This window comes from Anas platyrhynchos, chromosome 13, assembly GCF_047663525.1.
Source record: "Anas platyrhynchos isolate ZD024472 breed Pekin duck chromosome 13, IASCAAS_PekinDuck_T2T, whole genome shotgun sequence".
Lineage (NCBI taxonomy): Eukaryota > Metazoa > Chordata > Aves > Anseriformes > Anatidae > Anas > Anas platyrhynchos.
Genome location: NC_092599.1, coordinates 6,411,371 through 6,438,721, shown reverse-complemented (window position 1 = coordinate 6,438,721; position 27,351 = coordinate 6,411,371). Strand labels below are relative to the sequence as shown.

The 27,351-nt window shown below is 45.6% G+C and overlaps 1 protein-coding gene across 13 annotated transcripts in view; it reads left to right on the top strand.

Annotated features, from left to right (window-relative positions):
* The window catches only part of SLC25A26 (solute carrier family 25 member 26), a 96,570-nt gene that overhangs the window by 61,631 nt on the left and 7,588 nt on the right, over positions 1-27,351 (top strand). For 11 of the 13 annotated variants that reach the window (XM_072044545.1, XM_072044546.1, XM_072044538.1 and 8 more), the window contains 2 exons: positions 11,077-11,121; positions 21,823-21,892. In XM_072044545.1, the coding sequence (XP_071900646.1) occupies positions 11,077-11,121; positions 21,823-21,892 (115 nt within the window). The remainder of the gene's footprint in view (positions 1-11,076; positions 11,122-21,822; positions 21,893-27,351) is intronic. The other 2 variants (XM_072044537.1, XM_027467910.3) reach the window with 1 other exon arrangement.

Below are 27,351 nucleotides of genomic sequence, written 5' to 3'. Positions count from 1 at the left end.
GCTGCATTCTTTGTCTTCAGAAGCTGTCTGACAATTTTGCTGAGCTAATTTGGACAGATGCATCCCGGTCAGTCTTGGGGTGAAAGGAGCATCGTGCAGGTATCACAGGGCCTGGGGGTGGCTCCTAGAGTAAGGCAGCGGGATGCTGCAGGAACAGAAGCTGATCTGGAGACCCACATAGGGGCAGGTTTCTCAGGCAGCTACTCAAATGCTGTCCACGAGAAAGGTGCAATTTCTGGAGATTCCTTGTGCTTAGGGAAAGGACTGGCTGTTTCCCCAAACAGCATTTTTGTGTTCGATTCTTTCCTCTCAAGTAACAACCGTTATCGTGAAAATCATTTAATTGCTGCCGTTCTGTTCTCCATCTGGAAAACAATCGTGGAGGCTGTGGTTCAAATCACACGTAGGTAAATCCCCTCTGTAGCTGTGTATCACAGACCTAAGCCCCTAACAGGCGACACGAGCTCAGCCGTAGCACTGGGAGTGCCGTGGATCCACCAGTGACACCAGGGAGCTGGCACATCTGCCCCGTGGCTCTGATGGGCGTTTGGCATGGCTGCAAAATCAGTGAGGGAAAGAAATCAGCTTAGGGGAACCTTCTGGACGCGAAGTGGCCTCTAAATGAATTAAAGCTGTGAGAACAGCGTTTCCCATCCCTTTCCCTCTGGAGGCCGTGCTGCAGTGGGCGTGCAGTTTGGCTTTCTCCTTTCGGTGTCGATGCTTTCTGCAGAAGTTGGGTTCTTAAAGGGCCCATGAGTGCAACAGATGCCGGGCTCAGACCTGCCGCGTGAGAGAGGAACGTGCTGGAACTGGTGGGATCCTGTCCCGGGGCCCTGGCTGTCACGCTGACTGCTCGTGTTTGTCTGCTCCTTGCTGTGATGCTCAGACCTCGTGGAGGAACCAGCAGTGGTGTCGTTACCTTTGCTTATCCCGTTTTTGGTGTTGGAGGTCACTTGGAGTTCTTTATTGTACATCTAGAGTGAGCCACAGAAAAGTTTAGACTATTTTCTTTGGCTTTTCTCTTCATTCACCACGTTGGTTACAACACCAAATTAGCAGAAAACTTTGTTTAGGCGTCAGTTCAACAAAACACTTTGGCCCAGCTCCAGCTCTGGAGGAGCTTTGAGATTAATGAGAGGTTGGGAGCGTAAGGAAGAGTGAGGAGTGCAGAAACTTGTTTGGGTCTGGCCTTCAGTGTTTCTAAAGCAAAATGTTGTTCGCTGTTCAGCAGTAGTTAAAATTAAGCATGTGCTTAAGTGCTTTGCCAAGCTCGGAGGGGATGATTTATACTGGTGAAGTGGAAGCTTAATAGTGTCTGCTTTGCTGATCGCAGCAATAACGGGGATTTCACAGAGCGAGGATTCGCTGCTGTCGTGCTCTGTGCTCTGGTGTCGGGCTCAGGAGATGGCCCAGATCTGTATCAGGGTGTGTGAATGCCCTGCAGGGTGGGCACAGGAGGAGAGCTCGTGTCCAGCCGCTGTGTGAGGGGTGTTTGTGATGTTTTGGGGTGTTTTGGGATGTTTTACGACTCAGCCTCATGGTTCAAGTGACCCTCAAGGCAAACGGAAATAAGGTGGCCGCCTAAAGACAAGCAAACGAATTCGACTGCTTACGGCGAAAGCCTCTTCTCCATAAACAAATTAAATCATTGAGAGTGATGCTTGAGAATGGTGTTTTATTTCCACGGGTCCTACAGTGCTTGTGCTGGGTTAGGCTGCTCCAAGGGAGCCTGCGAGGGATTGTGTAGCAGCCCCTCCTCGCACACTGCGCTTTGTGCACAGCCTAAAGCTTTTCCCCAGCCGCTGGCAGCAGGAAGGCGGGGGCTGCAGCAGCCTGACGACTTGCCCAGGGGCCCCATAACCATGGACTGCTCTGCGTGTCCACACCTGGGCAGGCAGCGAGCTCCAGGCAGCCCCACGGTATCACTCCCAGCTCCTGGGGGAAGCGGTGCTACGGCAGGAGCCGAGCAGCTCTCCTGTGAGTGGGGGGCTTGTTTAAAGAGCCACGGGGCCAGCAGAGTTGGTTGAACTGCCAAAGAAAAAAGAAATTATAAAGGGTAAAATCAAAATAAAATGGGAGCATCCTTCCTGTATTTGTATGTGCATTGTCAAACTGCTCACTTGGGGTTGATGTCTTGTGGGTTTTTATCACCTTCTGTTGTAAGGTGGAATCAGCTCGAAGTTTGTGGAACTGCAACTCAGGGCAGCTCATGCCTTAGGACATAAATGCTGGAAGAAACCACTGTCGTCAGGGTATTATAATGGTTGGTATTGGAGATGTGTTTCAGTTCTTTGCAGAATCGACTGCCAGTGGGCTAACGCCGGCAGAAAGCACAGGTGGGAACTCCTTCCAGCAGTTTGTAAAGGGCAGATCTGCAGCCCTATGGGTGCTGACTGCCTGTGCAGGCTGCCCTGCAACTGCCCACTGACTCTGGCCTGCCGCAGCTTCCCGTTTCCTCTTCACTTCGTTACCTTGTCACCCTCAGGTGCTGCCCCAGTGACTGTCAGCACTTTGCAGGACAAGGCTGCCTCCTCCAGCTGTGGTGCGTGGTGCAGGAGTGGCTCTTCAACAGGCACAGAATAAAGCTCAGCAATGCCCCGTTTGGTGAGAGCCACAACATTTGGAACGTGCCTACACACAAATGTGTACACAAATGTGTAAGGTAACTAAAATATCTTTACATCAGTAGCATTTCCTAAACGTAATATCAATCTGCATTTTTTCTCTCAGCCACATGATGGAGATAATGGTGTGAGATCCATACGCAGCGCCGTATGGGTCATACCCCACAAGGAAAAGCTGCTCAAGGAGAGTGGTTCTTCTCCAGTAGTTATTCTTTAGTGCTGGTTTAGCACTAGCCTTGATGAAATAATTTTCTCATACTTATCTCTGGGTATTGTGTTTATAGCAACATGCTGTTACTTGTTTGGTTCTGCTCTTTTTTTTTCCTTCTTTTTTTTCTTTCCTTTTTTTTTTCCTATAAAAATGCGCAGGAGTGCTGTTACCAGATCAAACACCAAAGTTTGTGTTTGGTTGAGCAGTCAGAAGAATATGCTTAGCTCACATTGATATCATTGGGACCTTGAATTGTGTGTAGACATCCACAGTCAGGGCTCAGATATAGCTGCTAGCGGGGCTGTTGTCCCTCTTTCTGTACAAGCAGGGGATTTTCAGCAGTTTCTGTTTAACAGCTTAGCAAGGGCACGTCCCCAGCTCCTGGTGACACCATGAGTGTGACTCTGTGCATCCTGAGAAGGACGCGGTGGCACCTGAAGGTGTTGGTCCTTGTGCCATGTGCCAGAACCCTTGCGTTGGCTCTCCTCTGCTCTCCAGCTGGAGCGTGAATCCTGATCCCAAACCTACTGAAGCCACGTGTACGAGTTTCCCAGCAGTTTTGATGACCTTTGGATCAGGCCTGTGTGCAGAGGAAGGTGTGGGTTTTCCCATGGAGCTGCTCTCAGTGCCATACCGAGGTGTCCTGGTGAGAGCTGTGTGTTTAATATATTAACAAAGAGCTGCTATGTTATATTTGTAATCACAGTGAGTAACAAGACATTTCTAACAAACCTGCTAGAGACTGAGACAGGTCCAGGGAGAGGGAAACACTTGTTTCTTTCCAGCCTGTTAGTTCTTTGTAGCTGTTACTCTGAGGACAAGAGTTCCCCTGCTGATGTCAGTGCAATTACAGCTGCGCTGTTGTCAAGTTGCTTGATGGAATATTTGCTGGATGAAGCAATTCTCTCACCCCTCTCCCCAGATCCACCTGCCTTAGGGATCAGGCATGCTGCTGGTTTAATTCCCTGCCCAGCTCCTCGTATCTCACTCAAAATTCTCACTTGAGGAGCTGTGCAGCTCTGTGATACCGAGGGTCTGTCAGTCAGGGCACTCTGTGATCAGTTTGTCTGGAATTAGGTTTTGTGTGTTTGTTCTCAGAGGGTCCCGCTTGATAGCTGCCCTTTGCAAGACACTTTTGAAATTATATTTACGTTCAAAATGTTGCGTGTACGTAAAATATACATTAACATACCTTCAGAGTTACAGCACCGGCGTGTCCCACTGACAGCAGCACACAAGCATGCGTGTGTGTGCGCCCACGGTTTATGTAATAGCTTCTCCAAATGCCGGGCTTTTTCCTCAGAAGCCTTTTGCAGAAACTCTGTGCCCCATGCTCCAGAGCTCTGCTTGTAGGGTTTTTTTTTCATGAGAACAAAGATCAGCCCTTCATGGTCCTAAATGCAATGCATGTGCATGACTTAAAGGCATTACCTACCAATAAATAGGAGATTAGCTGTGGCTTGTATATTTCCTGATCAGTTCAGGTTTTTTCAGATGGCTCATTGTTATCCTGTTTCCTTTAACGATGGGACACTTTAATGAGTTTGCCATCTGACATACATCTGCTTCCTGTTAAACAATACCTTCATTCTTCGAGAGCTGCTAAACTCATCTTTTATCCTACAAGATTTTTATCTGCGCCTTGAAAACAGCCTGTACAAATTGGTGCTAGCACACTCGGTTGCTCGTGGAGGGTTGTGCTGTGTGTTTTCAAGAAGGAACAGCTTCCTTTAGTGCTTGTTTGTTGGAGGATGGGAGAATGTGGATATTATTTGTCTGTTCAGAGCCTGGTCAGTCCAACTCTTGCAGAAGTCCGATAAGATCAACTTAGTGCCAGCATCATGCAATTTCTCACAGTTATCCCATCTTCCCAGCAAAGCAAGGGGCTGGCGTGAAAGGAGTTTTGAAGGCTGTTCGTGTTTCTTTGAGGAAGGAGCCTTCAATAGCTAGCTGATGGCCTCACGCGTGTGAAAAGTTAGTGCTCTGTGATCATCAGGCTCCCTTAAATCAATCCATCTTGCATTGAGTTTGTGCATCTGCCTCACTGCTTCCCTTTTCCCCATGTGCTGGGAACGTGCAGTTATGCCAGATCTCTGGCTGTGTCCTCCTCCTTCCCTAACCAACATCGCCTCTCCAGAAAAGCTTTTTTTTTTTGTATCATCTACCCCTTTTGTAGTGGAGGGAACACAGGATAGCATTTTCCTTTTACAAAAACATACCTACTCTTCTGTTTCTACATAAAGCCTTTTCTGTGCTGCTGTTACAACAAGTGTGCAGTGCTGCTTAAAAGAAAATGCTGTTGTATGGGAAGTGCAGTCACACAGATCCAAAAGACATCACTGATAATGGCTTGCGACCAAATAAAGTGTACAGTGTTTTGTCTCAGAAAGAATTTACTTCCAGGCATTCACGTAGCCCAGGTACAAGTGGAATTATTTTGGTTTTAGAGCTGGAGGACCAGTGGAAGCAAGGTACAGATATTTGAGGCTTGGTAGATGTTTAAATCAGAATAATGATTATAATTCAGGGATTTGGGATTTCTCCCCATTTAGAGCTCACAGCTCAGGCAGGGTTAATGTCATTTGCTTGAAAATGAGGGAATTGCGGATTAGCTCAGGTTACTGCTGATGCAAAAGCTAAAACCTCTGTTTTAACGTCACTCCTGCCACTGTAGGGACTGATGTTTCTAAATGCTGTTCCTTTGCTCCCACCAGGGCTGCAGGGCCACACGTCCAGCATGAAGAGTTGGTGTTGAAAATGGAGCTCGAGAGTTTTACCTCCAATGGCCCCGATTTCCCCTAGGGTCCTGCCACTTTTTGGGTTTTGCAGTTTTATAGGAAGGCATTGTATGGAAAATCACATTTCACTGCTTCTCTTTGAGAAACGCAGCCACAAGAAGATCTCTATTGATTGTCGTACGGGTGTTGTCATTTGCTTGAAGACTTTTGATTCTAATTGCATCAGTGTTTATTAACAGAGCCCTACCTCAGTTTTTTAACATATAAACTTGTCCGTTCTTTCACCATGCTCGCTCCTTTCATCTCTCAGAGCTACAGGAACGGCTGATGGCTCTGACAGCCTTTCATTCATGTTAGGATTACAAATTACTTTCATTAGGCTCCTTGTGGAGTCTGCAATTTATCAAGTGGGATTTAGGAGCAGCATCCACTGAAGCTTTGCAAGAAAATCAGTTGACTTTGTCAACTTCAGGACAGCACAGGAGGTGGCTATGCCGAGCTCCTCCACATCTCCACCTTTCGGCAGTGCCGTGGAAAGCTGCAGGCCTTTATACCACACTTTATATAACCGTGTCTATTGCTATGACCTCTGACATGACCGAGGGAGAGGCTTACCTCATTTCATGCTCCCCGTTCAAATCCCATTATGAGGAAAGCGTAGTTAGAGTTGGAACACCAGTTTATCACAACCCAGATGTACCGGGCGAGTGTGTTAGGAATGTGAAGGGGACGAGACACGGAAGCAGATTTGCTGCAATTGTTAACTGAAATGTTTTTGTGTTAGCTCCAGTGAGCGGGCAGGGTTGTTCTGCTTTCCTGTAACTTGAACCTATTTGGAAAGAACCAGTTTTTAAAAAAGAAGCTGATATAAAAATAAAGAAGGAATGTAGAAGGGACTTAAGTAAATGAAAGATCGATCTTCCGAATTGGGTAGTTTGTGTACCCTTGGAAAATGTTTTAATTTTTCATTCTTAGAGGCGGGTTGTTAGGTTGTTGGATTTTTCCTTGTCATTGCAATGGGGAAGCCACAGATTGGCACCTGCAGCTCAGATGCTGTGGTGGAGTGCTCCCAATAAATCCAGGTTTCTGCAACGATAGCATCTCTGTGAGCCTCATAAAAGTGCTCACCAGTGACAGACTGGGTGCAAGTCTGAGAAATACTCAGTGGTGACTGCAGAAAGCTCTTGAAATGAGCAGATATTCTTGCCATTGGCCTCTGTGATACGGGGACTGTCAAAATGCTCCTTAGTAACTGCTGGCTTTCCTCCCATCGCTGCTCATACAGGGAACAGGTATTGGTGAGAGCGTTTCTGGGATGGAGGCACATATTCAGGGGCTTTCAGCGAGCCCTTACAAGGTGAGCCTGTTTCCTTTGCTGGCTGTTTGTGCCAATCTCTCCTCCGGTATTTACTCCAGCGTTTGTAAAAACAGTTCTTCTGGAGAGCAAGGCCCCGCTGAACTGGAGACAGCGAAAACCTGAATAAACAAACATGTGCCACAGATTAGTAAGAACATCTGTAGGTTTTATATTGTTTTGAGAACACATACCACATAGTTTTTCATTTCTTGTGCTTTTCGAGTTTCTCCCTTTCTTTCTGCCTCTGTTTTCTTCTGCTTTTTAAATATATTGCTAATAAAGGTTGGAGGTAGAAAGCACAGCTGGACTCTGCATGACATGCCACTGTTTAATTTCTAGCTCGGAGGATGAGAAGAAGAGTAGTTTTATTGTATCCGAGAAGAGAATAAAGCCACATGCAAATTCCAGCCATGGACATCTGTTTCCTCTTTATGTGAAAGAATTCTCATATTTTGTAGGGAATCCCAGTTTTGAAGGGGCTGATGAGGTTTTTATTTATTTATTTATTTTCTTTTCTCCCCCTCCCCCAGCTCCCCCCTCCCACTCCTTCTCATTGCCGTCCTTCAGCGTGCTCTCCTTGCTCTCTGGCTGCTCTCCTTCCTTCTGGACAGTATCAGCTTGCAGTTTAACGTCAGATACTGAAAGAGGGAATTTTGAATTACATACAAATGGTGCGTTTTGGTTACAAAAATTGTCACCACTACCAGTTTTCTGTATTTACACATCTCTGTGGATGCTAGTTTTAAACTCCTCCTCAAATTTCTCTGATTTACTTAAGCAGTATTTGGTAGGGCTTCTTTTGCTCTGTGATAGATCTTCAGTACTTGCAGGCTGCTGGTATTTTGGAAGTGGAGATCTCTGTTGCTCTAGCTGTGAAGCCTTACTCTTTCTGCAAGTAATTTATTAAAAAATATCTTAAAAAAAAAACTGTATCAGAGGAATTAAGTGAAACTAAAAATACGGATCTGCAACATTTATTACATTGTTAGCTATCAAGTGCTAAGGAACACAGGGACCAGAGTAACTGACAATTTCACTAACCTATAAAACATTTTAGAATAATGATTTACAGCTGTTTGGGAGCTTTAAACTTTTTTTTTCCTTTTGGTGTAAGATTTGCCTCTGTTGAACAAACAGCACAGTTATATAACGTTAGGCCAGACATGAGAACTGGTACTCTCTGTCTATTTTATATTAACGTCGAATGAGAGGTTGGTGAAGCTCGCCAGGGTTTCATATTTGCTGGCAGCAAGTTAGCCACATGTGTGGACCACATTTTTATTGTTGCCTTAGCCTATTTCAGGCATAAATATCGCTGCCTGGCAGGGTGTGATTCTCTTCATTGCTGAAGAGGTTTTCTTTTTAAAAGCAAAAAGGAATCAAATGGCAAACGCTGTAAATGTTCGGACTGAGAAGAGCCTCGAAACGAGCCATTTTGTCACGTCCATCATAGAGGAATAAGGGATGAAAGGCATCTGAGGGATTTTCAGTTGTTGGATTCGTTCCCCTCGCAGAGATATTTCTTTTTGCATATATTAATCCTGCTTTTGGGTGTGGGCTGTTTAGTCTGGTTTCTTAGGGAAACAAGGCTTATGCAAGCAGGGTGGATGCGCGCACCAACACCAGCAGCGTGCGGCTCGTGCCTTCCTGCATGCCCTTGGACGTGTCGGCCACAGAAATGGGGCAGAGAGAGGGGCACATCAATGTAGCTTCCTTTAAGCTTCTTGAAAATAGGCGTGCGAGGGGAGAAGAGAAGGGATGGAGAACATCTCCTGCTGGAGTCTTCTTGGCCAAGGTGCCTCTTTGTCTTTGCTCATGGCGCTTCTTTGCTCATTTCTTTCAGGTTTTCAAATTCTATTTAAATATGATTTATGAATGGTTAGCAGCTGATCCTGCCAGCAGTTCAGGAGGCAGCCCCGTAGCTGTGCAGATCCCACTGACCTCCATCCGAAACCTTCCCAGGCATTTTGGAAGCCTGCAGCTTGTGGGGCGCACGGGGAGCTGAAACCGATAATCCCCGTCCAGTTCCGATCCCCAGAGCAGGACACAGCAAGCAAACACCACTGGTGGCAGAAATCAAACAGCGGTCCTGAACAAGTCTCCTCTCTGACCGAAGTGCTTCTAGCTAGCTCCGCAGATAAAAAGGGGGCTCTGTCAAAAAGCCTCTCTTGTCTTATTAACAGCTGCATAATTTTATCACTCATTTTCAAGTATGAAAAAGCAAAACTTTGAGGCTGCATTTGAAAGCTTGTTTTGTTGGGTGTACAGCTGGATATAGAGCATTTCCTTTTCTCCCTTTTAACAAATTTGAAGCAAATGTAGTGGGTATTGTTTCTCTTTTTTCTATTTTTTGGCCTAGATAATAGAATATTCTGTTGCTTTTCATTTTGCATGGCAAGGAAATCATGCCATTTAACTCCAAATCAGCAGTGATGCAGCAGCATGCGGATATACATACATCTTCTCATAAATATATTACCACACATTACTGTCAAATAGCTGGACTTTTTCACCCAGTATTAAAAACGAAATTTAATTGCTACACTAGAGTTTCAAGGCCCTGATAAATAAGAGCCATGTCTGACCTTTATTGTGGGGTTTTGAGCTGCCACCAGGGATATTGCTCATTGTTCAAGATGACAAACTTCCTCTGAGATTTCAGTTTGTCAGCTCAATGTACAGCAATGACATTGATTTCTTCTCACTGCCATTTCCTGCCTGAATAGATAACAAATTTTCTGTGGCAGGTGTCTGTCAAGCTTAGTTTTGCCTGGCAGATTAACTTAATAGACTCATTTATTAATCATTAGTTGCAACACAGTGAAGGAGACAATACTCCTTAACTCCTGTGTCGTTAAATAGCTGTACCACTTCAGATTCCTTTGTGAAGCTTGAGCTTAGATTTAATAAGCTGTTCGTTTCTCTGTAATGAGTGGCTTTAAGCTGACATTACTCATCTTACAAAGAGCAAAGATGTGTGTGTTACCTGTGACCCACTTTGACTGTCTTCTACTTTTGATGGCAAAAGGTGTGTGAGTGCTTTCTGAGGCTAATAAAATGATGCATGAAGTACAAACCGAAAGAAGGGAGGAAACTAACTCAGCGTGCATCACGTTTGGGGAAGGAAGATGCACACAGGAGAAGAAATTAGATATTTGGAAGAAGGTTTGAAACCGGGGCTGACTGCCTGTTGAAGCAGAGCAGGTACTGCATGAGCACTGAGCAGGGGGCAAACCAGACCTGCAGCTAGAGCTGTAGGGCAGTTCTGGTGTGAGCTGGTATTATCACAGGGACTTCTTCCCCTGAAAAGTCTTGAGATGGGCATCCCGGGATGGAGGTAGTAAAGGCAGAGTCAGTGCCAGAGATGGATGTTGGATGGATGTCAGGGTGGTGAGCAGGAGGAAGAGCCAGAAGAGTTGAGTTGGTTCACAAGACGTTTATCAGGGCAAAATCTGTAACAGAGCTGGAAATGCATGGACACTGCTGGGGACACACGGCAGAAGGAATGAGCTTAGGTAGAGATACAGGGTGTTGGACAGAAGAGCCTCGTCTGTCCACTGATAAGAAGGAAAACACCAAGCTTCTCCCTTTGGGCTTTGGTTGGGCTTGCCACCTCTTCTCTACCTGCTTTTAATTCTCAAGGGAGCGTCTTAATGTGAGATCACGGGGAGATGTTCAGAAAAGTTTCTCTCTGCAGCTGATACCCGACCTGCAAAGCCCCGGTTCGAGCACAGCTCTTTTCAGCTCAGTGTTTGTGAGGGTGTGTTACTGAAGATGTTTTTTTGACAGGCTGTGTTCCTGGCCTTGGGAGCGTGTTACTTGAACCATCCTTATGGCTTTCTTGGCTGAGCATCAAACCGAGAATGTCCCTGCACTAGATCATACTGCTTATTGCTCTTCTAGGCCACCCTGGTAACAATACATTAACCTCTCAGCAGGGAATGTGATAAACAAAGTAAAACTGCTTTAGTGAAACCAGTCGTTTAATGGCAGCCGACATAAAGTGTCCTTAAAGATTTGCAAATGTAATAAGCTGCAGTTCCCTGAGTGAACAATAACTGTTCCTAATTTAGCCAGGCAAGGAACACGCCAACCTCATTTGCTTTCGTAACGTTATGTTGTTGTTTTTTTTTCCCACCTCTGCAGATTCCTTTCTCTCTGGTACAATTTCCCCTCTGGGAGGCCTTAAAGGTAAGTCCTCTTCAATGATACAAATATAAGTTATGCAACTCACAAAGGCTGTCCAGGGTAGCTTATTTAATTTGATTATCGCAATTATGGGCACATCCAAGAATCAGTAAGCATGTACCGTCCTACCTGTGCATGTGATCGTTTGCTTGGATATTTGAAAAATAACAGGGAACACCTAACCATCGATATGTGCCATGCAGTCTACGTTTTACTCCCTGGCATGCCAGAAGTCTTATTTGCTGCCCTAGCTATTTTTGTTGATTGCAGTAGAGTGGGAACTATTGGTGTTGTGTGATTTATTTTATTTTATTCTGGTTTTATTTTAACTGTTCCAGTGTTTCACTCTTCAAGGTAACAGGAAATTGCAAACGATACAGAGCAGACTGATGGAACCTGTTTCTGTGGAGAGGGAGAAACTCTCAGTACATCACCGACACGCTATTTTGATTGGCTGTATATACATTATTTCAAAGGTCATTTAAAGAAGGTGTCAATTGGATGATACTTTAATAGCACAGCCTTTCAGAACGGTGCACTGTTCTCCCACCAGCTGCTTGCTTTGTTTATCATGGACAGTCACTGTGTATTTTTCTGAGCACGGAGTTGAATTTGAAGTTGTGTAATTTCTCTGTTCTTCTGGTTTTCCTTTTCAATGGTGATACTGGTGTGGTCCTCACTGCAGAATGATGAGGGAAAGTCGGGGCCTTTTAGCTGCTTTGAGATCCTGGGTTGGAAACACAGAAAATTATAGCAGATCACTAAAAGCATTGTAGCAAAATACAGCATGTATATGAGGGAGCTGGACAGCAAGCCATGCTCTTCCTGATAAGGGTGCTGGACTCCCGAGAAAGCCCAGCACTGAGACCCAAACTGTGAAGGAGTACTGGGACGGATGGGAGCTGGCGGTGCTCTTCCTTGCTCCTTGCTGCTTTCATTTAGGAAGCAGTGCCGATGTTCTCCTCAGTCTTTGTATGCCTGTCTGGGACCGCAGCTTGCCCCCTCGTTTGTGTCAGTGGCTGGGGTGGTTCTGAGCCCACGTTGGGACCGTGAGCACCTGGAGGTTTCAGGAAGACAAATTAAAGGGGAGTCCACAGGTAGGAGAAGCCTGAAATCCATCGAGAGCTTTCATATAACGGAGCTGTAAGTTGCTGTGGGCTCTGCAGGTGCTCCATGAGCTCAGCCTGCTGCAGTGTCTGGGTATCATCCCCTTGTGCAGGGTAACTTTGGCTGCCTTATTAGGAATCTGTTTTCCTGCCAGTGTCTAGGAACAGCTTTGTGTAAACTCTTCGAAGCGATGCTGGCATGACCCCCAATTGTCAGTGCAGCAGCCTCCGCTGGGAGCTAGAGATGGCAGTACTTAAAGAGAAAAAGTGCAGCCTTCTCTCCAAAACCACATAAAACAGCGCCATAGTGGAGATGTTTTCAGAACACAAAGTTGTTTTAACTAATGTCCGTGTAGCTGCAGCTCTAAAATGTATTGTTTAAATTTCAGGTTAAAGAAGACAGTCTGAATTTAGCTGGCTCCAGGAGGGAGTCCCTTAGGATGAGAGGCATCGGGTTTAATCTAAAGAGGTCGGTGCAGGTTTGAAAAGAAGCAAAACTGGGTTAGTTTGCTCTTTGGACCGGTTGCAATATATTCTTCTGCCTGTGGAACCAAGAGCAGAAATCTGCAGAAATCAATCTCGCATGCTTCAGTCACTTTGGCTTAGCACATGGAGAGAGCTCAAGGTTTGTCACATCAAAGCTAGGCAGTGATGGCAGAAAACATACAGCTCTTAAAAAAATTTACTGTGGCAGTAAAACAAAGGAGGAAAATCATGACGGCCCCAGCAGCTGGCAAGATGTGGCTGGTAGCATCAAGAGCAGCGTGATTCAGCACAGGGCTTCTCCTGGGTGCTTTGAAGGGAGCACAAAGAGACAGGAATTGAGAAGCAATAATAGTGCAGAGGATGAGGCAAAAGGTGCAAAGCCTAAATATACCGGAGTTAGGTGAAGTTGTTGGTTAGTTAATGTCTGAGGGACTTCTCTGCACTATAGCAATGGGGTTACTTGAGAAAGTAAATGCAGGAGTAGCTGTGTATGCATGATGTGTGCGGGTCATCCCACAGAGGAGAACAGAACAAGTGCTGTGGCTGGGTGACTTTAAAGCCATTAATACAAAATTGCACGAACTGGTGGATGACAGGCTCAGTCTTAGAACTCCCCAAACAAGCTAGTAACCATAAAAATGATGAAAATTATCTTTCCATTGTAAAGTTAGCGGAGCATGTGGAAGAACAGTTTTCTTTTCCTTCACATATGTGCTGGCTAAGGCCAGCAGCAAGGTGTTAAGCTTAAAGAAGCTTAATAAAGGCTTTGTAGGCAGCAAATCAGGTGTTCCTGTATCCCATCTTCTCTATCTGCATTGCTCTAGGCTGCTGTGGTTGCTCTTTTTGCTTCCAGCTGGCTTTAGCCACGTAGTTTACATGCACAGTTTTCTTGTGCCTGTTTATGTGGGCCAGCTGTCCCGTGTGAGAGTAAACTTGCGTGCCTTGCACTGGTGTGAAGTAAGGTAGGAAAGGGAGAGAGCACTGTGGGGGTCACTGAACCATCAGGCTGCTTGTGCTGTTGGTGCTGACAAAGGGGTGTGTATATATATATATATATATATAGAGAGAGAGAGAGAGAAGGGGGTGTAGCATCCACTGCTGTAAAACATGCTTAACATCCTTTCCCATCTCATTTCTTAATTTTTTCATATTTCTACTTAGGTAAAGATTACTGATTAAAAAAAAAAAACAAAGGGGAGAAGGAAACTGTACTATGACATGTCAGATGTAGGAACAGACATTGTCATTCTCTGTTAGAGTGAGTTGTGTAGTGCTGCTCTGTCTCGTTATCCCAAGCTGTACAGCTAAAATAATTTTAAAGTCGTAAAGTTCAGGAAAAGAAGAGGGGTTTTAAGTATCATTCACACTATGTTAAACCAGCCCTTGGAGAAACACCATGGCCAGTTACTACTGTAGCAGTTTGGTCAGATATAAGTTATTTTAGGGGGCATCTTGCAGAAATACAGGGCACCTGTTTATTTATTTATTTTTCCAACAAAATAGGGTTTAAAGCAAACTTGCAAAATAGAGCACTGCTGGTTAGTTTTGAGTCGAGCAACATCTTGCCCCAAATGCCTCCTATTTATGGCTGAGTGGAAATGATCAGTTCCCTAGGAGAACAATGCTGCGTGTAAGACAAACCCTTCTCAGGTGGAATGAGACTCAGTCCTCTTGGGTTTTATATTTCTGCCTGTTGGCTGCACTTCAGAGCCACAAAGAACTGCGCCAGTGCAGCTGTAAATGAAGAATGCTCCCTTTATAGACCAAATGTATCGTACGTCTGAAGCAAAGGCTCTGGCAGTCGGTGAGGAGGGAAGGAACAGGCGGGACAGGAGGACACAGGTCTCGAATGAGTAGACTTGGAAAGTACGGTTTGACTAGTTCTTCACTAGCTCCTTTGGTTGGGTTTTGTTTTAAGGAGGGAGAACAAACCCAGTATCCTGGGAACCTTTTGTCTTTTTCATCAGACATCCAGTTCTGAGATGAGACACTTGCAGGTTGCAAAAACTTCATAACATCAGGGTCAGGCTGACTTCACCCTGCCGAACGCTGCTCCTGCACAGGCAGCCCCTCTGGGAGGGCTGTCACAGGCGGTGCTGCTCAGCGGCCCTGCGAGGCGAGATAAAAATCTCACACTGACTGTGCTGAAGGTGGTGGTATGGCTTTTCTGGCACTGGACGGAGCCAGGATTTCCCTTTTAGTCTCAGTGCTGGGCAAAACCCAAAGCTCTCAGACTTTCTGCAGCTCTAGTGAACTCGCATGGTTTTTGTCACTGGCTTTAGCCATAAGGTAATTTTCTCAAATCTCTACATCTCCCAAATTGACAGGTGTTTTACAAAGCCATGTATTTGGTTGCACCTTGAGAGGCAATAGCTGGAGAGAGGGAGCCGAGATGCATGGGCAGATCTCTCTTGTGGGATTTTTTAATGACTGCACTGGCATGTGATAGCTGTGTAAGACCCTGAACAAGCAGAGGAATGCTTTGATGGCTTCAGGCAGAGAACTGTTTGCAGAGTACAGACGGGCACATTTCCACCCTGTGAAATAAGCAGGACATGGCAATAAAGGGAACGGGGAGAGTCCAGCCGCTCTGAATCTGAGCGGTAGCAGGAGGGTGGTTGGGTCAGAGCCCTTATGTTGTTCCCAAACTGCTTTCTGGGTGGAGAGAAGTCTTGGGATTGGGCTTGCATCTCCTGAGGTCCCTTGTTTTCTGTCCGGGTTCAGCTGTCACCCAAGGCACCTGTGCTGGGAGTCAGCAAAGATTGGGAAATCTGGTGTTCAGTATAGGATGTGAACAACTCTGGTGGCAAGGTGGGCTCAGCCCTGCCCATAACTGTCCGTGCAGACAGACCTCGGAGGAAGCCGTGCGAGGACTGCTCAGTGGGTTTTCTGTGAGGGCAAGGGCTCTGATCGTGGCTGAGCTCATTGCACCTGATTTTTAAAGTTACTAAGAATGAAAAGTTTACAGAATGCTTCTCCCCGGGCAGCTGGGGTCCTTGGCTGTAATATGTGTTTATAACTCCACCACTGAAAGAATAAACCACATGCTATTTCCCTCCTAAAATTTACAATCAAATCTGGTGCCGTTTAACAGAATCAGTAGAAAACAGAGGAATGTAGCCAAAGTGGGCCTAAAATGGCTTTCCCGGCTCTATAGGAAGGTGACAACTTTCCTTTTTTTTTCCTGGAGGAGCAGCTGAGTGTTTCTTTTCTGCGGCGTTCAGCTGCATGTAGGTCAAGAGTAAATGAAACCCAGGCCCGGCTTTAAACCCATTTCCTTGCAGGCAGCGTAGTAAGTGTTCTACCATGCCTCGCTCCGTCTTTGAGTAACGATCGGGCGGATTTAGGGATTAAGTCCTAATCGTTAAATAACGCTAACGTGTCTGCCATTTGCTTAGGTGCAGTATCAGGAAAACAGATTTCCACGGCAGCGTTTCAAGGCGTGATGTAACTTGCAGCCAATGCGGCGTGTGCATGCCATTAGCATAACGGCTGCATTTTTCTCACAAAAGAACAATGTACCCAACAGCTGTTCAGCAAACAGCCCCCGCTTTATTAGTGGCACAATAAGTGTCATTCACACAGTCTTTAAGCGCAGCCGAAGGAATGCTATGCACCATCTGCACCGAAGAGAAAGAAACAAATGCAATCCTCACTCAGAGCGCTGCAGACACGTTTGGGAAAGTCAGATGGCCTCGGATCATCAATGCAGCATTTAAAACATAGAAATAAAACAGGCTTGTGCAGTGTGTAGATACAGAGCCAGATTGTGATGCTCTTGGTCATGCCTAGACCACAAGCAGCTCTCTACAAGTTGGAGCTTGCCAATGATGTTTGGGGACATTTAGTAGAATATAGAAACAATTGATGCGAAGGGCTCACCATTTGACTCAGACACTTTGTTCTTGCTGCAGAAGCTTAAAAACCCCTTATAATTCTTCCATGTAATTTATTCACCCAGGCCTGCATGAAATCCACATTTACTAGCAGGTAGTAGCGGTGCATATGTGCAAGGAAAGCTGGCCTAGCTTTGAAGTGATTTCTTAGAGTTGCATTTTCCTTCCCAGCCACATAGATGGCCCTTTGTGCCATGGAAACTGAGTGTGGCTGGTATATTATGTTCTGCCTTGCCATGGGAACAGTGTTTCGAAGACATTTTATTTAACCAGGCTTTTAGCACATCCATTTTGATTTACATCCAAATGGGTCGCAGACATCAATGCAGTATTATATGGGGAGAGAAAGGGAATGAAACGCTTTTAACATGAAAAATATGCTGTTGCGTGTAGGCCAACTTTTGTTCTCTTTCTCTCAATTTATCTAGGATTTGGGTGGGTTTAATTCTAGGGCCAAATTCAGTACTGGCGTAAGTGAGTACAACTCCATTAGTGTGAAAGGAGTCTCAACATTTATATCAACAGTTAACTTAGATCATCGAATTTTTCCCATGTTTGGGCTTGCATGTTTCCTGCGTGATTAATATACACATGTACTGCACATGTGCTGCACATATGCGCGTAAAAATTCACTGGGGATGGCATTTGTCTCTGTGCTTTTTGATTTTACGTCTAGAAATTGCAATCTGCTTACGAATTTCTGCTTCTCCTACAGCTAATGTGCCACGCATCTGTAAGGACCAGCCATGCAGAATGCCACATTGCAAATAAAATACCTAGCAGCAAAGGCAAGCATGAAAATGCTTTCCTTCCTCAGTCTGCAGGACTGCATATAGGCACAAATCAACGTGATTAATTCCGAGAGATAACTCCCCCTCCTGTTATCATAAAGTTGAACACTCGTTGAACAGAGGGGTGCAGAGAAATACTACAGATGCGTATCATCGGAGCGAGTTGTAATATTTACTCAGCTGCAGGCCTTGAGTTTAGAGCATGCCATGAGGCCTGCTTGCCTCTTAGCGTCTGAGGAATAGTGAAGTCAAGGCAGAGATGTCTCGATGTCTGCAGTGCCTCTTGCAGCATTTGGGATATTGTTCTGGTCACCAGGTTTCAGAGACAGATGCAAGTGGTGTCCTGTCCTAGTATCACCATAGCTAAGGTGTCCTGAATATAGACTGAGACCCAACGGTGTTGCGAGCACGAAGCCTTTGAAGGCTGATCTTTTCCCCAAACTTTTACCACAAACATAAGGCAGAGATGACAGATGTGCCCAGGTAAGGAGTTCTGGAGAGACTAAAAAGTTATTGGCCATCTTGTGGCCAGGTGTCCTCAACAGATAAGCAGCCTTCTTGGTGCCACATGTTTGGGGGCACTGTTAATTCCCTCTGTGTTTAAAGGAGATGGTAAACTTGCTTTTTTTTTGTTCATTTTTATTTATTTATTTATTTTTTTGATTGAAAGGTCTTTGATATATCCTAAGTAGAACTTTTTCCAATGTGATTTATGCCCAGCAAAACAGGGTGTCTGTTGTATTCTCTATATCAAAAGAGCTAAATAATGTTTGTAGTGAGAGGCGGAGGGCGCCGGCTTCTGAGACAGTGTGTAATGGGATCATTGGGAAGAAAAGTGAGGCATGGCTCACGTATAAAACTGGACCCTTCTCTGCAAACGTTATCCCTGTGCAGAACTGGAGCTCTGCGTTCAGGCTTCCCGCCGAGGCCGATCCCTCGAGGACACAGCCGCTGTATTGCTTTACATGGCGCGGCAGCGCACAGCGAGATTTACATATATATCACAGAAACGTGTTTACAAAAAAATTAGCATGTGATTGAGCTGGGAAGCTGCAGAGGGCCCCAACTGTACGAGTTTCCATGCGCTTCAGCCAGAAGATTTATTTCCAATTTGTTATTCATAAGGGAAGAGCGAGAGATTGGGATGGGGTCCTTTGAAGTGGAAAACAAAGTCTTCTATTCAGCTTTCAGCTTAATAGAATACACATGACACAGGCTTGGCATGGCGGCCTGCTTTCATGTAATGTGCTCCTTGTCATTTGGCTTTCCTAGGCTGCGAAAGCTGGTGGGAAGGGGAATGGCCCTGGAAAAGCCCCGTTATCTCCTGCCGCCTGCAGGAGTAGTGTGGTGTCGTCAGGTCGGAGCTGGCTGGTGGTGGCGAAACCAGGCCGACCAAGGCATTGTGGTGTGCTGCAAGCAGCTCCCAGTTTGTGTTTTGTGTTCAGAGGGCACGTGTCGAAAAAGCAGCGTAATATCGAGGCTTATGTGGGACTTGGGCAGGCGCTTCGACCTCCTCAGAGGCCCCAAGCAGGGAGCGGGGAGCACGGCTGGCACCGTGACGCGGGGCCGTGCCTTCGACGCGCTGGTGGGGAGCGACCGAGGGGAAGCTGCTCTGTGTCTGTGCACCAGCCAGGATGGTGGGGAGCGAGCCAGGCAGTGCTGCAAATAACCAGCAATCCGTCAGCAGCCAGCGGTTTGGGATAGGTGTGTTAGCCATGTATTTCTCCTCAGGAACGAGGCCAACAAGGCCTGGTTTCGGCAGTGCTGTTATTACCTGTATCCACAGCCTGTAATAGCTCTGCGTTGCCCTGTGGTAGTGGTATCAGTACAGTGCTCGGTGTGGCTCCAAGGCAAGTGTTTTTGAAGACGTTACCAGCCCAACTTACCGTAAAGCCCTGTCAATTAATGCTCTGTGGACTGAGAGAGAAAACATGCGTGACCTTCAGCACGTCAGCTTGGCCCGCGGTGCGAGCGTGGTTAGCAGGAATTTGGAGCAGAGACCTGCCAGGCCTCTTGGCCTCGTGACACTTGTTCCTCACGGCTTCCCTCTCTCTCCCTGCTTCTCTCTCGCTCTTCTGCATATTCAGGTTTGGAGCTGTGGGTGAATCACCGAAATCAGAGATGGAAAGAAATGCATGAAGTCATCTCGTCCTGCCCCTGCCAATGCAGGATTATTCCCCACAGTACAGTCTCGAGTGCCTTCTCCAGTCTATTTTTAAATGACTCAGAGGAGAGGGCTTTCCTCTCCTCCCTGGGGAGGCTGGCTCTGCTGTTCAATAGACCTCACTGTTGGGGAATTTTCTTCCTGTTCTCTAGCCTCAAATCTCCTTTTCCCTAATTTAATTGAACTGTTCCTGGCTCCACCCTTCTAAATAATTTTCCATGTTGCATGACTCTTGCAAATACCTATTGTCAATTTGCAGGCATAACGGATGGGAATTCAGCACAGTTTGCCTTGCTTGGCAGAGGCTCTTTGTACAGAACCGTACTGGGAAGCCAGACTTTATCAAAAACTAGGTTTCAGAAGCACATGCCAACAAATAAGAAATACGTTTTACAACTCTTTGGACAATACCATTGATACAAAACCCCATCAGGACTGAGATCAGGCTTCAGAATGTCTATATTGATGCGCTTGTTTTCTGTTTGTCCTTCAGCAGATCTTGCGTAGTGGTTTTTGCCTTAGAGAAGAAGCTGTTGGGAGTTCTCAGGTTGAGTTATGGATGTGTGCGTTTGGAGAACATTTAATGAAAAAATACAGCAATTCTGTTTTTGTCAAGTGGCTGCAGCAGTTACATTTCTAAACCCTGGCTTTCAATTTGAGGATTCTTAAGTGCTTTTAGTGTTGAGGGAATGGGTTTTGAAGATGGGATTTATGCTTTGACAGTACCTAGAAGCTTTGGAGCACAGCACCCTTTGTCTCAGGGGGCATGTGTCCTTCATCCGGCAGGACTGACTTGCAAGAAATCTGCGTGTCCAAAGGGTGGAAGTTATTCCAGAAAAACATCTCATGGGTTTGAAGAATTATGAATCCCTATTTACTTATTTATGAGATGAAAATCAGTTTCTGCTGTGGGTGACAGCAGAATAGGAACTCATACTGAAAACACCAGGAAGAAGAATGGCTAGCATTAAAGAGACTGAAATCCCTTTAGTGCTTTCGTAAAGCAGAGCTGCAGCTATTTAGCTATGGCAGGATACCAAACAACATTGTGGCTGGCCATTGTTGCTTGAACAGTTTGATTTTTAAAACATTCAACTGAAATATAACCACCAGCCAAGTTGGAAGAAGCGAGTCACAAGGACAGTGCGTTAAATGAAGAGTCAGCAAATGAAGGAAATGAGCTCTCGTGCCCCAGTGGAGCGTGGCTGCATTGCAGACCGGGAGCCTGAGAGCAGCATCTCAGCCTCTGAAGCTATCAGGTTGCTTTCAGGAAAGTTTTATAGTATAGGAGTAATACGGATTTAAAAAGAATGAGATAGCGCCACAGCTATAAAATAAAATTATTGATTTCTCTGTGGTAGGCCTCGAAGGGCCGTGGAACCCATCCCTTTTTGCTAAGCACTGTTCCTGACTTCATAAAACAGAAATCTCTCCTCCAGAGCATTTCAGGAGATGGAAGAGGGTGATGAGGTGAAGGGAGGAGGAGAGAACAATGTGACCGTAGCTGGCATCATCACAGATCTTCCCAGCAAGCTTTGGCCCTTGCTGCTGATCTCAATCAGAGTCCTCAAACTGCATGTTTGACGTGATCCTTAATGCTTGTGTTTTGGAAGACACCGTTCTTGGTGGTGTGTTTAAGTGATGCTATGAGTTCAAGGGATGAGAGCACGGTGTGTGGGAGCGGTGGCAAGGAGGAGGGTGTGTGGTCTCCAAAGACGCCAAGCGAAAAACAGACACACCTGCTTCCGAATGCAAGGGGAGTGATAAGAGTAATTTCTTAATGATGGCTTCTTCAGGGAGGGGCTGGGTTACGAAAGGCAGGGGAGCAAACGGGATTTGTGTCCAACTGGGCTGCGGGCTGCTCGTCCCACACGGGGGTGTTTGGTACTGGGCTGACCTGATGCTGGTTCTCGCATGCTGCCCCCCTGGCTTAGTGTTTTGCTTTGCACCATTTTATCTGCCAAAAAGAAAATAATTTTGCAAAATATTTGCAAAGTTGCATGGCCACAGGCTTAAATGCATACATATGAAACCCCTGAAAGCAATTTGCTTCAAGCCCTCCTCAGTTCCAGACATCTTTCTCACTCCATCTGCTTGTTCAAGTACACAAGTTCCTTGGGAAAAATCACTTATTACATCACTGAAAAATGCCACAAAAATAGCTTTTCACTTAAGTTCCCATCCTCGGAGCTAACTCACATGGGGATCAGATAGATTCAAACATTTAATAACTTTTTATTTTCCTTTCTCTTTAAACACAGGATCTCTGGTCATGGAAGCAGGGTCACGTGGTGGATTCTTGGCAGTCAGCAGTCTGTGGAGCTTTTGCAGGTGCAAAGGATTATATGTTACACTGGGAAAGACTAAAGAAGAAAGGGAAAAATGTGCAAATCTATTAAGTATAGCAGAACAACATTCCTTTGTAATTCAAGTTTGTTTAGAAGAAAACGGATCCAGTTGTTGTTTGGAAGTAGGGAAGTCAGCAAAGGAAAGGGAAGAAAAAAAAGGCTCAAACAGGGTGTCTGTTTGAAAGACAACCAATTTGTTTTTGACAAATTTCTGTTATTTAAAAACCAGGGGCCTGTCAGTCAGGCTTTGCGATTATTTCAAAGTTGATTTGTAAAATCCTCATCCAGGAGAAAACTTTGCTTGGGTGCGGGTTTGTGCAGCTGTCTGCTCTGAGCAGCTCCCCAGGGCTTGAAGTGATTGCAGCGAGAGGCCGTGATTCACCATTCATGTGACAGCTCTGACAGCCATGTAGATTAACTAGAGTCAGGAGAGCAGAGGCTAGCACTGCACAGCCTGGAGGCAAAAGCCTTCCACAGCAAAAAAACAGAGGACGAAACATCTGGGCAATCTCCAGACACTACAGCAAGAATAAAGAGTGGCAGAACACAATACTGCACTATTTATTACCAAACAAGCCAAAAGTTAATTGAATTCTTCGGTAGGCTTCTTGCTTGATTTTAGCCTACTGTAGTTTTTTCCAAAAAAAAAAAGAAGTTGGGGGGGCAATTAATGACTCATCAGTATAGCTGACAAGTTAAAGGGAGGAGAGACTCAACTGTCTTAACAGAGAAAACAGATTAGTAGTTAAGAGATGGATAGCCAGAGCGTCTCCCCAAGGAGCTAAAATACATTTTGAGATTCCAAACCAGTAACAGAATATGTGGAAAAAATAAATCCTGCTTAAACAGAAATTATAACATTTCTTGAAATAGAGATTATCAAAAGCAAAGCTTGTTCTTTGATGACTTGTAAAATCAGAGCCATTACATCGTATGTAATTTTTAAAAATAAGCTCTGTTAGGGGAATTGAAGTATTAATAGCAACAGGATTCCAGCAGAGGCTGAGGCTTCATTTTGATAGGCACTGTAACGACACAACGGAGAGAGCATTTGTGGCTCTAACTGCACTCAGTTCAGTAGATCAGTCATGTAAGCAGCCTGGGAATGGTTTAGGTAGGGTTGATTCTGCTTTGGGGCAGAGAGGATATTTTAGATGATCTGTGGTGTGTCCAGCTGTGTTTTCTATGTTTATGTGATATGAAGGGAGTTTTTGTTCTGCTTAAATTTTGGTCTCCTTTTGGATTTTACACTGACTTAGTCAAATCAGTGCAAGCAAAATCAGAGCACTTGAGTTGAAGCAGATCGTTCATTTCTGTTTGGAAACAAAACAAGCCATCAGGCTAAAAATGCTTTAAAATGCAATCTGTATGTCTGCAGGTGTGATAGGAGATCATTAATTTAGTTCTGCTGATTTCTTTACAGTCAGATTGATACAAAAACTGTGTTCAGGCACGTTCAGAGAGCTGGAGAGGTTATCTGATTTACCCAAGGCCCTGTGGAGTAATTTCCTGAAGTCCAATTTGGTGCCTCAGTTGGAAACCTAGCCCGGTGCCTCTGTTTCCTCCTGTGTATGTCTTGATTCTGACCAGTTGTGCTTGAACTTGCTGCTGTTTGATGGATGGTTGGTAGCGTCTGCTCACTTTCCAGCAGGAATATTGCAGAGGGAGCTTCCAGAGGCATTGTCATGCACGAGCACTTTGCCGCCCTTGAGGAGCCCTAGTACTGGGTGCTCAAGGAGACCCCAGGTCCTGAAGTAGCCCAGAGGCTTCCAGGTTCGTGCTCAGGTGGTTCATGCTCAGCCCTGACTTTGTAGGCTCAATTCCCAAAGCAGGAATCTTTGCAGACCTGCAGTCCTGGTTTGTAGCTCGTGATGTAGCTGGTGATGATATATTCTGTGGGTTATCCTTCCAGCTTCGCTTCCTCCAGTCTTGTTTTCCTTCTTTGTTCTCTCCTTCCCCATTCTTGCCTTTTCACCAGGAACATTTTAAACTTCCTCTCTGGTGTGTCCTTTGAGGGCCTGCTTCAAAGCTCATGAGATTAAACGTTTTCTGGACCAGAACCTTACCTTTTGGTCTCCGTTCCCTCCCTCAGCAGACACACAACAGGCAGGACCTGTATTGATCTAACCCAGCTCTGTCTCCGTTCCGTTTTACCAAAAATATTCAGCTCCATTGCTGAGTGTTGGAGGTGGAAAAATAATTTCCTGCTTTCTGAGGAATGGTTTCCACAGTTAAAAACAATTAACTACCTACCTGGAGCTTCAGATGAGGGAAGCGAAACCAGACCAAGCTCTTTATCCCTTTTTTTCCACCCCAAAACAAAAATCAGAATGCCAGCAGTACCCTGTGAAGAAAACAGGCTGTGTGTGCATCTGAATGATTTAAAGTCATCACGTTATAAACCTCAAAAGGAGAAGATTATCCAAAAAAACAACTTTTAAACACAGAGATGCTATCAAATGCCACCATGGTAGCAGTGGGATGGAGAAACCACACAGACATGCTTTTCTCCTGTGCTCTTTGCTTGAATTCAATACTTTCTAAAAATATGTTAGAGGTCCTGAGGGGCAGGGTAATAAGCTGAAACAAACTGAAAGAGAAGTCCTGTTTGGCTTCCCTTTAGGGCTCTCGCACACATACATGCATGTGTCTGTGTGTTGGTTAGTTCCTAGCTAAATCATAATTGATTATTTGGCGAGGACAGAACAAAGAGTAACAATATATTGAATTCCATCCCCAGCGCCTGTGAAATAACAGCGATTTCAGCCAAAGTGCTGCCAGAGGCCTGACTCCTCCTCGTTGAGCACACATGTGTCAGATGTATGTATGTGATCCGCGGGCTTTTTATAGAAACCTAATAGGCGCGAGCATAAATATCAGAGATCTGGAACCCTCCCTGTCTCATCTGTTAATAATTTAATCCCTGGAGGCCTTGTCCAGCTTTATCATCGTCTTTGGTGTCTTAACTGGAGGAGATGTTTGGAGCAGTCAGGGAGTGAGAGAAGGAGGTATGCGAGCAGTGGGGAGGAACCCAAGGGTAGATCCGGGGTATATTTTAGGCCTGAGGTTTGGAACCAGAACTTGCCTGGTGTCTGAGCTGTTTGGGTACCAGCCCAGGATTTGGCAGGCAGGAGGCAGGTGAGAGAAACATGTCCCCACTCTCATTGCTCTTGATGCTCGAGCCATCCTGGGGCTCAGGTTGCCTGGCTGGACCGCTGCACCCCAGCCCTGCTCTGTGCCAGGGCAGGCTGTCCCAAAGGGGCCTCTGGGTGGCTTTCCAGCAGCTCCTGCTCGTCAAAGCACCATTTAATGTGGTTGAAAACTGCCCCTGCTAAAGACACCTCCTTTTTCTCCCTAGTGTTAAAAAAAAAAAAAGTGTGGCTTGCTGTTAATAATTTATGCCCTGTGGTGAAAAAGTCCCAGGGACTGGAGGTGCAAGCCTAGTGCATAATAAAGCACGAACGGGAGCTTTTTGCACATTAACAGGGAGGGCGTCCCATCACTTTTGTTCTCACCTAATTGGCTCTGACAAGATTACACGCCGTGTCTAAAAGGCTGTTTATAGCTCTGGATAAATTTTTGAGCAGTTCTCAAGATCCCCCTTCAGTGCCTTCTTGGACGGGGCTTCTCAGCCGGAGCTGGTTAAATCCCCGGAGGAGCAGTGCCTTGCCTCTTGGTACGTCTGCTGGTTTTTCTTGGGTCACTTTGCTCTGCCTTTGGCAGGTGTCAGTGCTGCAGGAATAAAGGACCTGGAACAGCTTCTTAAAATCGACCTGATGTCGATATGATGCAACTTCAAATAAAAAACAGTTAATTGAAGAGTTCTGAAAAAAAGAAAAAAAGTAAAATCTTGAAAAAAGTTCTGAAAAAGTTAATTAGGCAGTCAGTCAGTGTAAGGTGTTGTGAGGGGTAGTGAGTAGTTCGTGTTAGACCACTGCTATGCAGTTTTTCCATGAGAATTTGGGATTTAATCCTAAATCAGCAGTGAAGACAGGCAATAATGCAACTCAACCAGCATTTTTTTTTTTCCTTCTCCGAGGGTGGGCTGATTCAAACAAATACATTTTAATTCTCAGACACAAGTTCCTACCTCTTGAGACAAGCCTGGCCTCCAGGACAGGGCTGGTGTTCAGATGAGGGTGCCGGGATCCAGCGAGGTGACAGAAACCTGTGAGGCCTGGCCAGAGGGGTTCCTTGGTCCCTTCAGAAAGGGTGAGGAAAAATTGAAATGATACCACAAAAAAAAGATACAGGAGCTGAAGAATAACTTGTCTTCCTCCCTTCGTAGGATCTTACTTGTGGAGTGTCCCAAGGAGCCAGGGGGCCATTTCCCTGTGGTAGCAGGAAATTCAGCAGGAGCCACCTTACCGCTAGTACCTCGGGTTATTTATTGTTCTCGAGTGAAGTATTTCATTCTGTTCTGATGCTTCTCAATTTTGATTTGCATGTGACAGCTAAAAAGGAAATGCCAACAAGAACCTAGGGGAATATCTTAGTCTCCAAGGCTCCTTGTTCCTATTGCCAAATCTAGGGAAATTGCTCTCTTTGCTTGGCCTCAGCACAGGGACTGTCTGTCTCTAGCACTTCCATCAAGAGCTGGTCAGTGGGAAAGTGTGACTAGCAGGGGGATTTTCTGTTTAACACCCTGCACTTGGTAAATTTGGGGCCGTTCAGCTGACATGTGTGAATATACAGCATCCCTTGTAACTTCTTGGGAGACAGGCGATGAATTTTCCAGTAGTATGGAGTTTTATTTTCCCAACTGAGGAGTTTGTCACTCTGCTAGGAGTATTAACAAGCCAAGAGCCTTTTCCCATGTGCAAATCCATCTTTATGCCTACTTGCTGAGCCCAAGCCACTGACAGATCCTCCTAGGGCAGGGGATAAAAGGAGCCTTCTCCAGGAGCGAGCAGGTGAGTCAGTCCGCCTGCCTGGGCACGGGCTGCCTCTGGAGGTGCCTTTCTGTCAGCTCTGCAGAGGGAGAATGATTAGGAGCATCAGGATGGATGTGTTTGGACCGTGTCTGCCCCCCTGATACTTTGATACCTGTTTTTTTTTGCTTGTTGAGTGGACTCCAGCCTTGTGTGGCAACTCTTGGAGAAGTTGGTGACAGCAGGACTAGGCTAAATCAGTAACAGGGCATGCAAAGATCTTTTGGCCTTTACTGAGTATTGGACAGGCCAGCGCACAGTGCTGCTATTTTGATTGAGTAGACTCTGGTTGTACTTGTTTGGATTTGTTTTATTAGTTTGATGCTTGGAAGCCATCAGATTGTATGTTGAATTTCCCACCTAGGGCAGGTGGAACGGCACAGTACCCGCTAGCACTGCAGCCTGTCCCGGGATATCCATGCAGTAGCATTGAAGAGCTCATTCTAAAATTACTTTGGACATTTAGGGTTAAGACTGGAGGAAATTAATTTTTCAGACTCGTTGCCTGCGC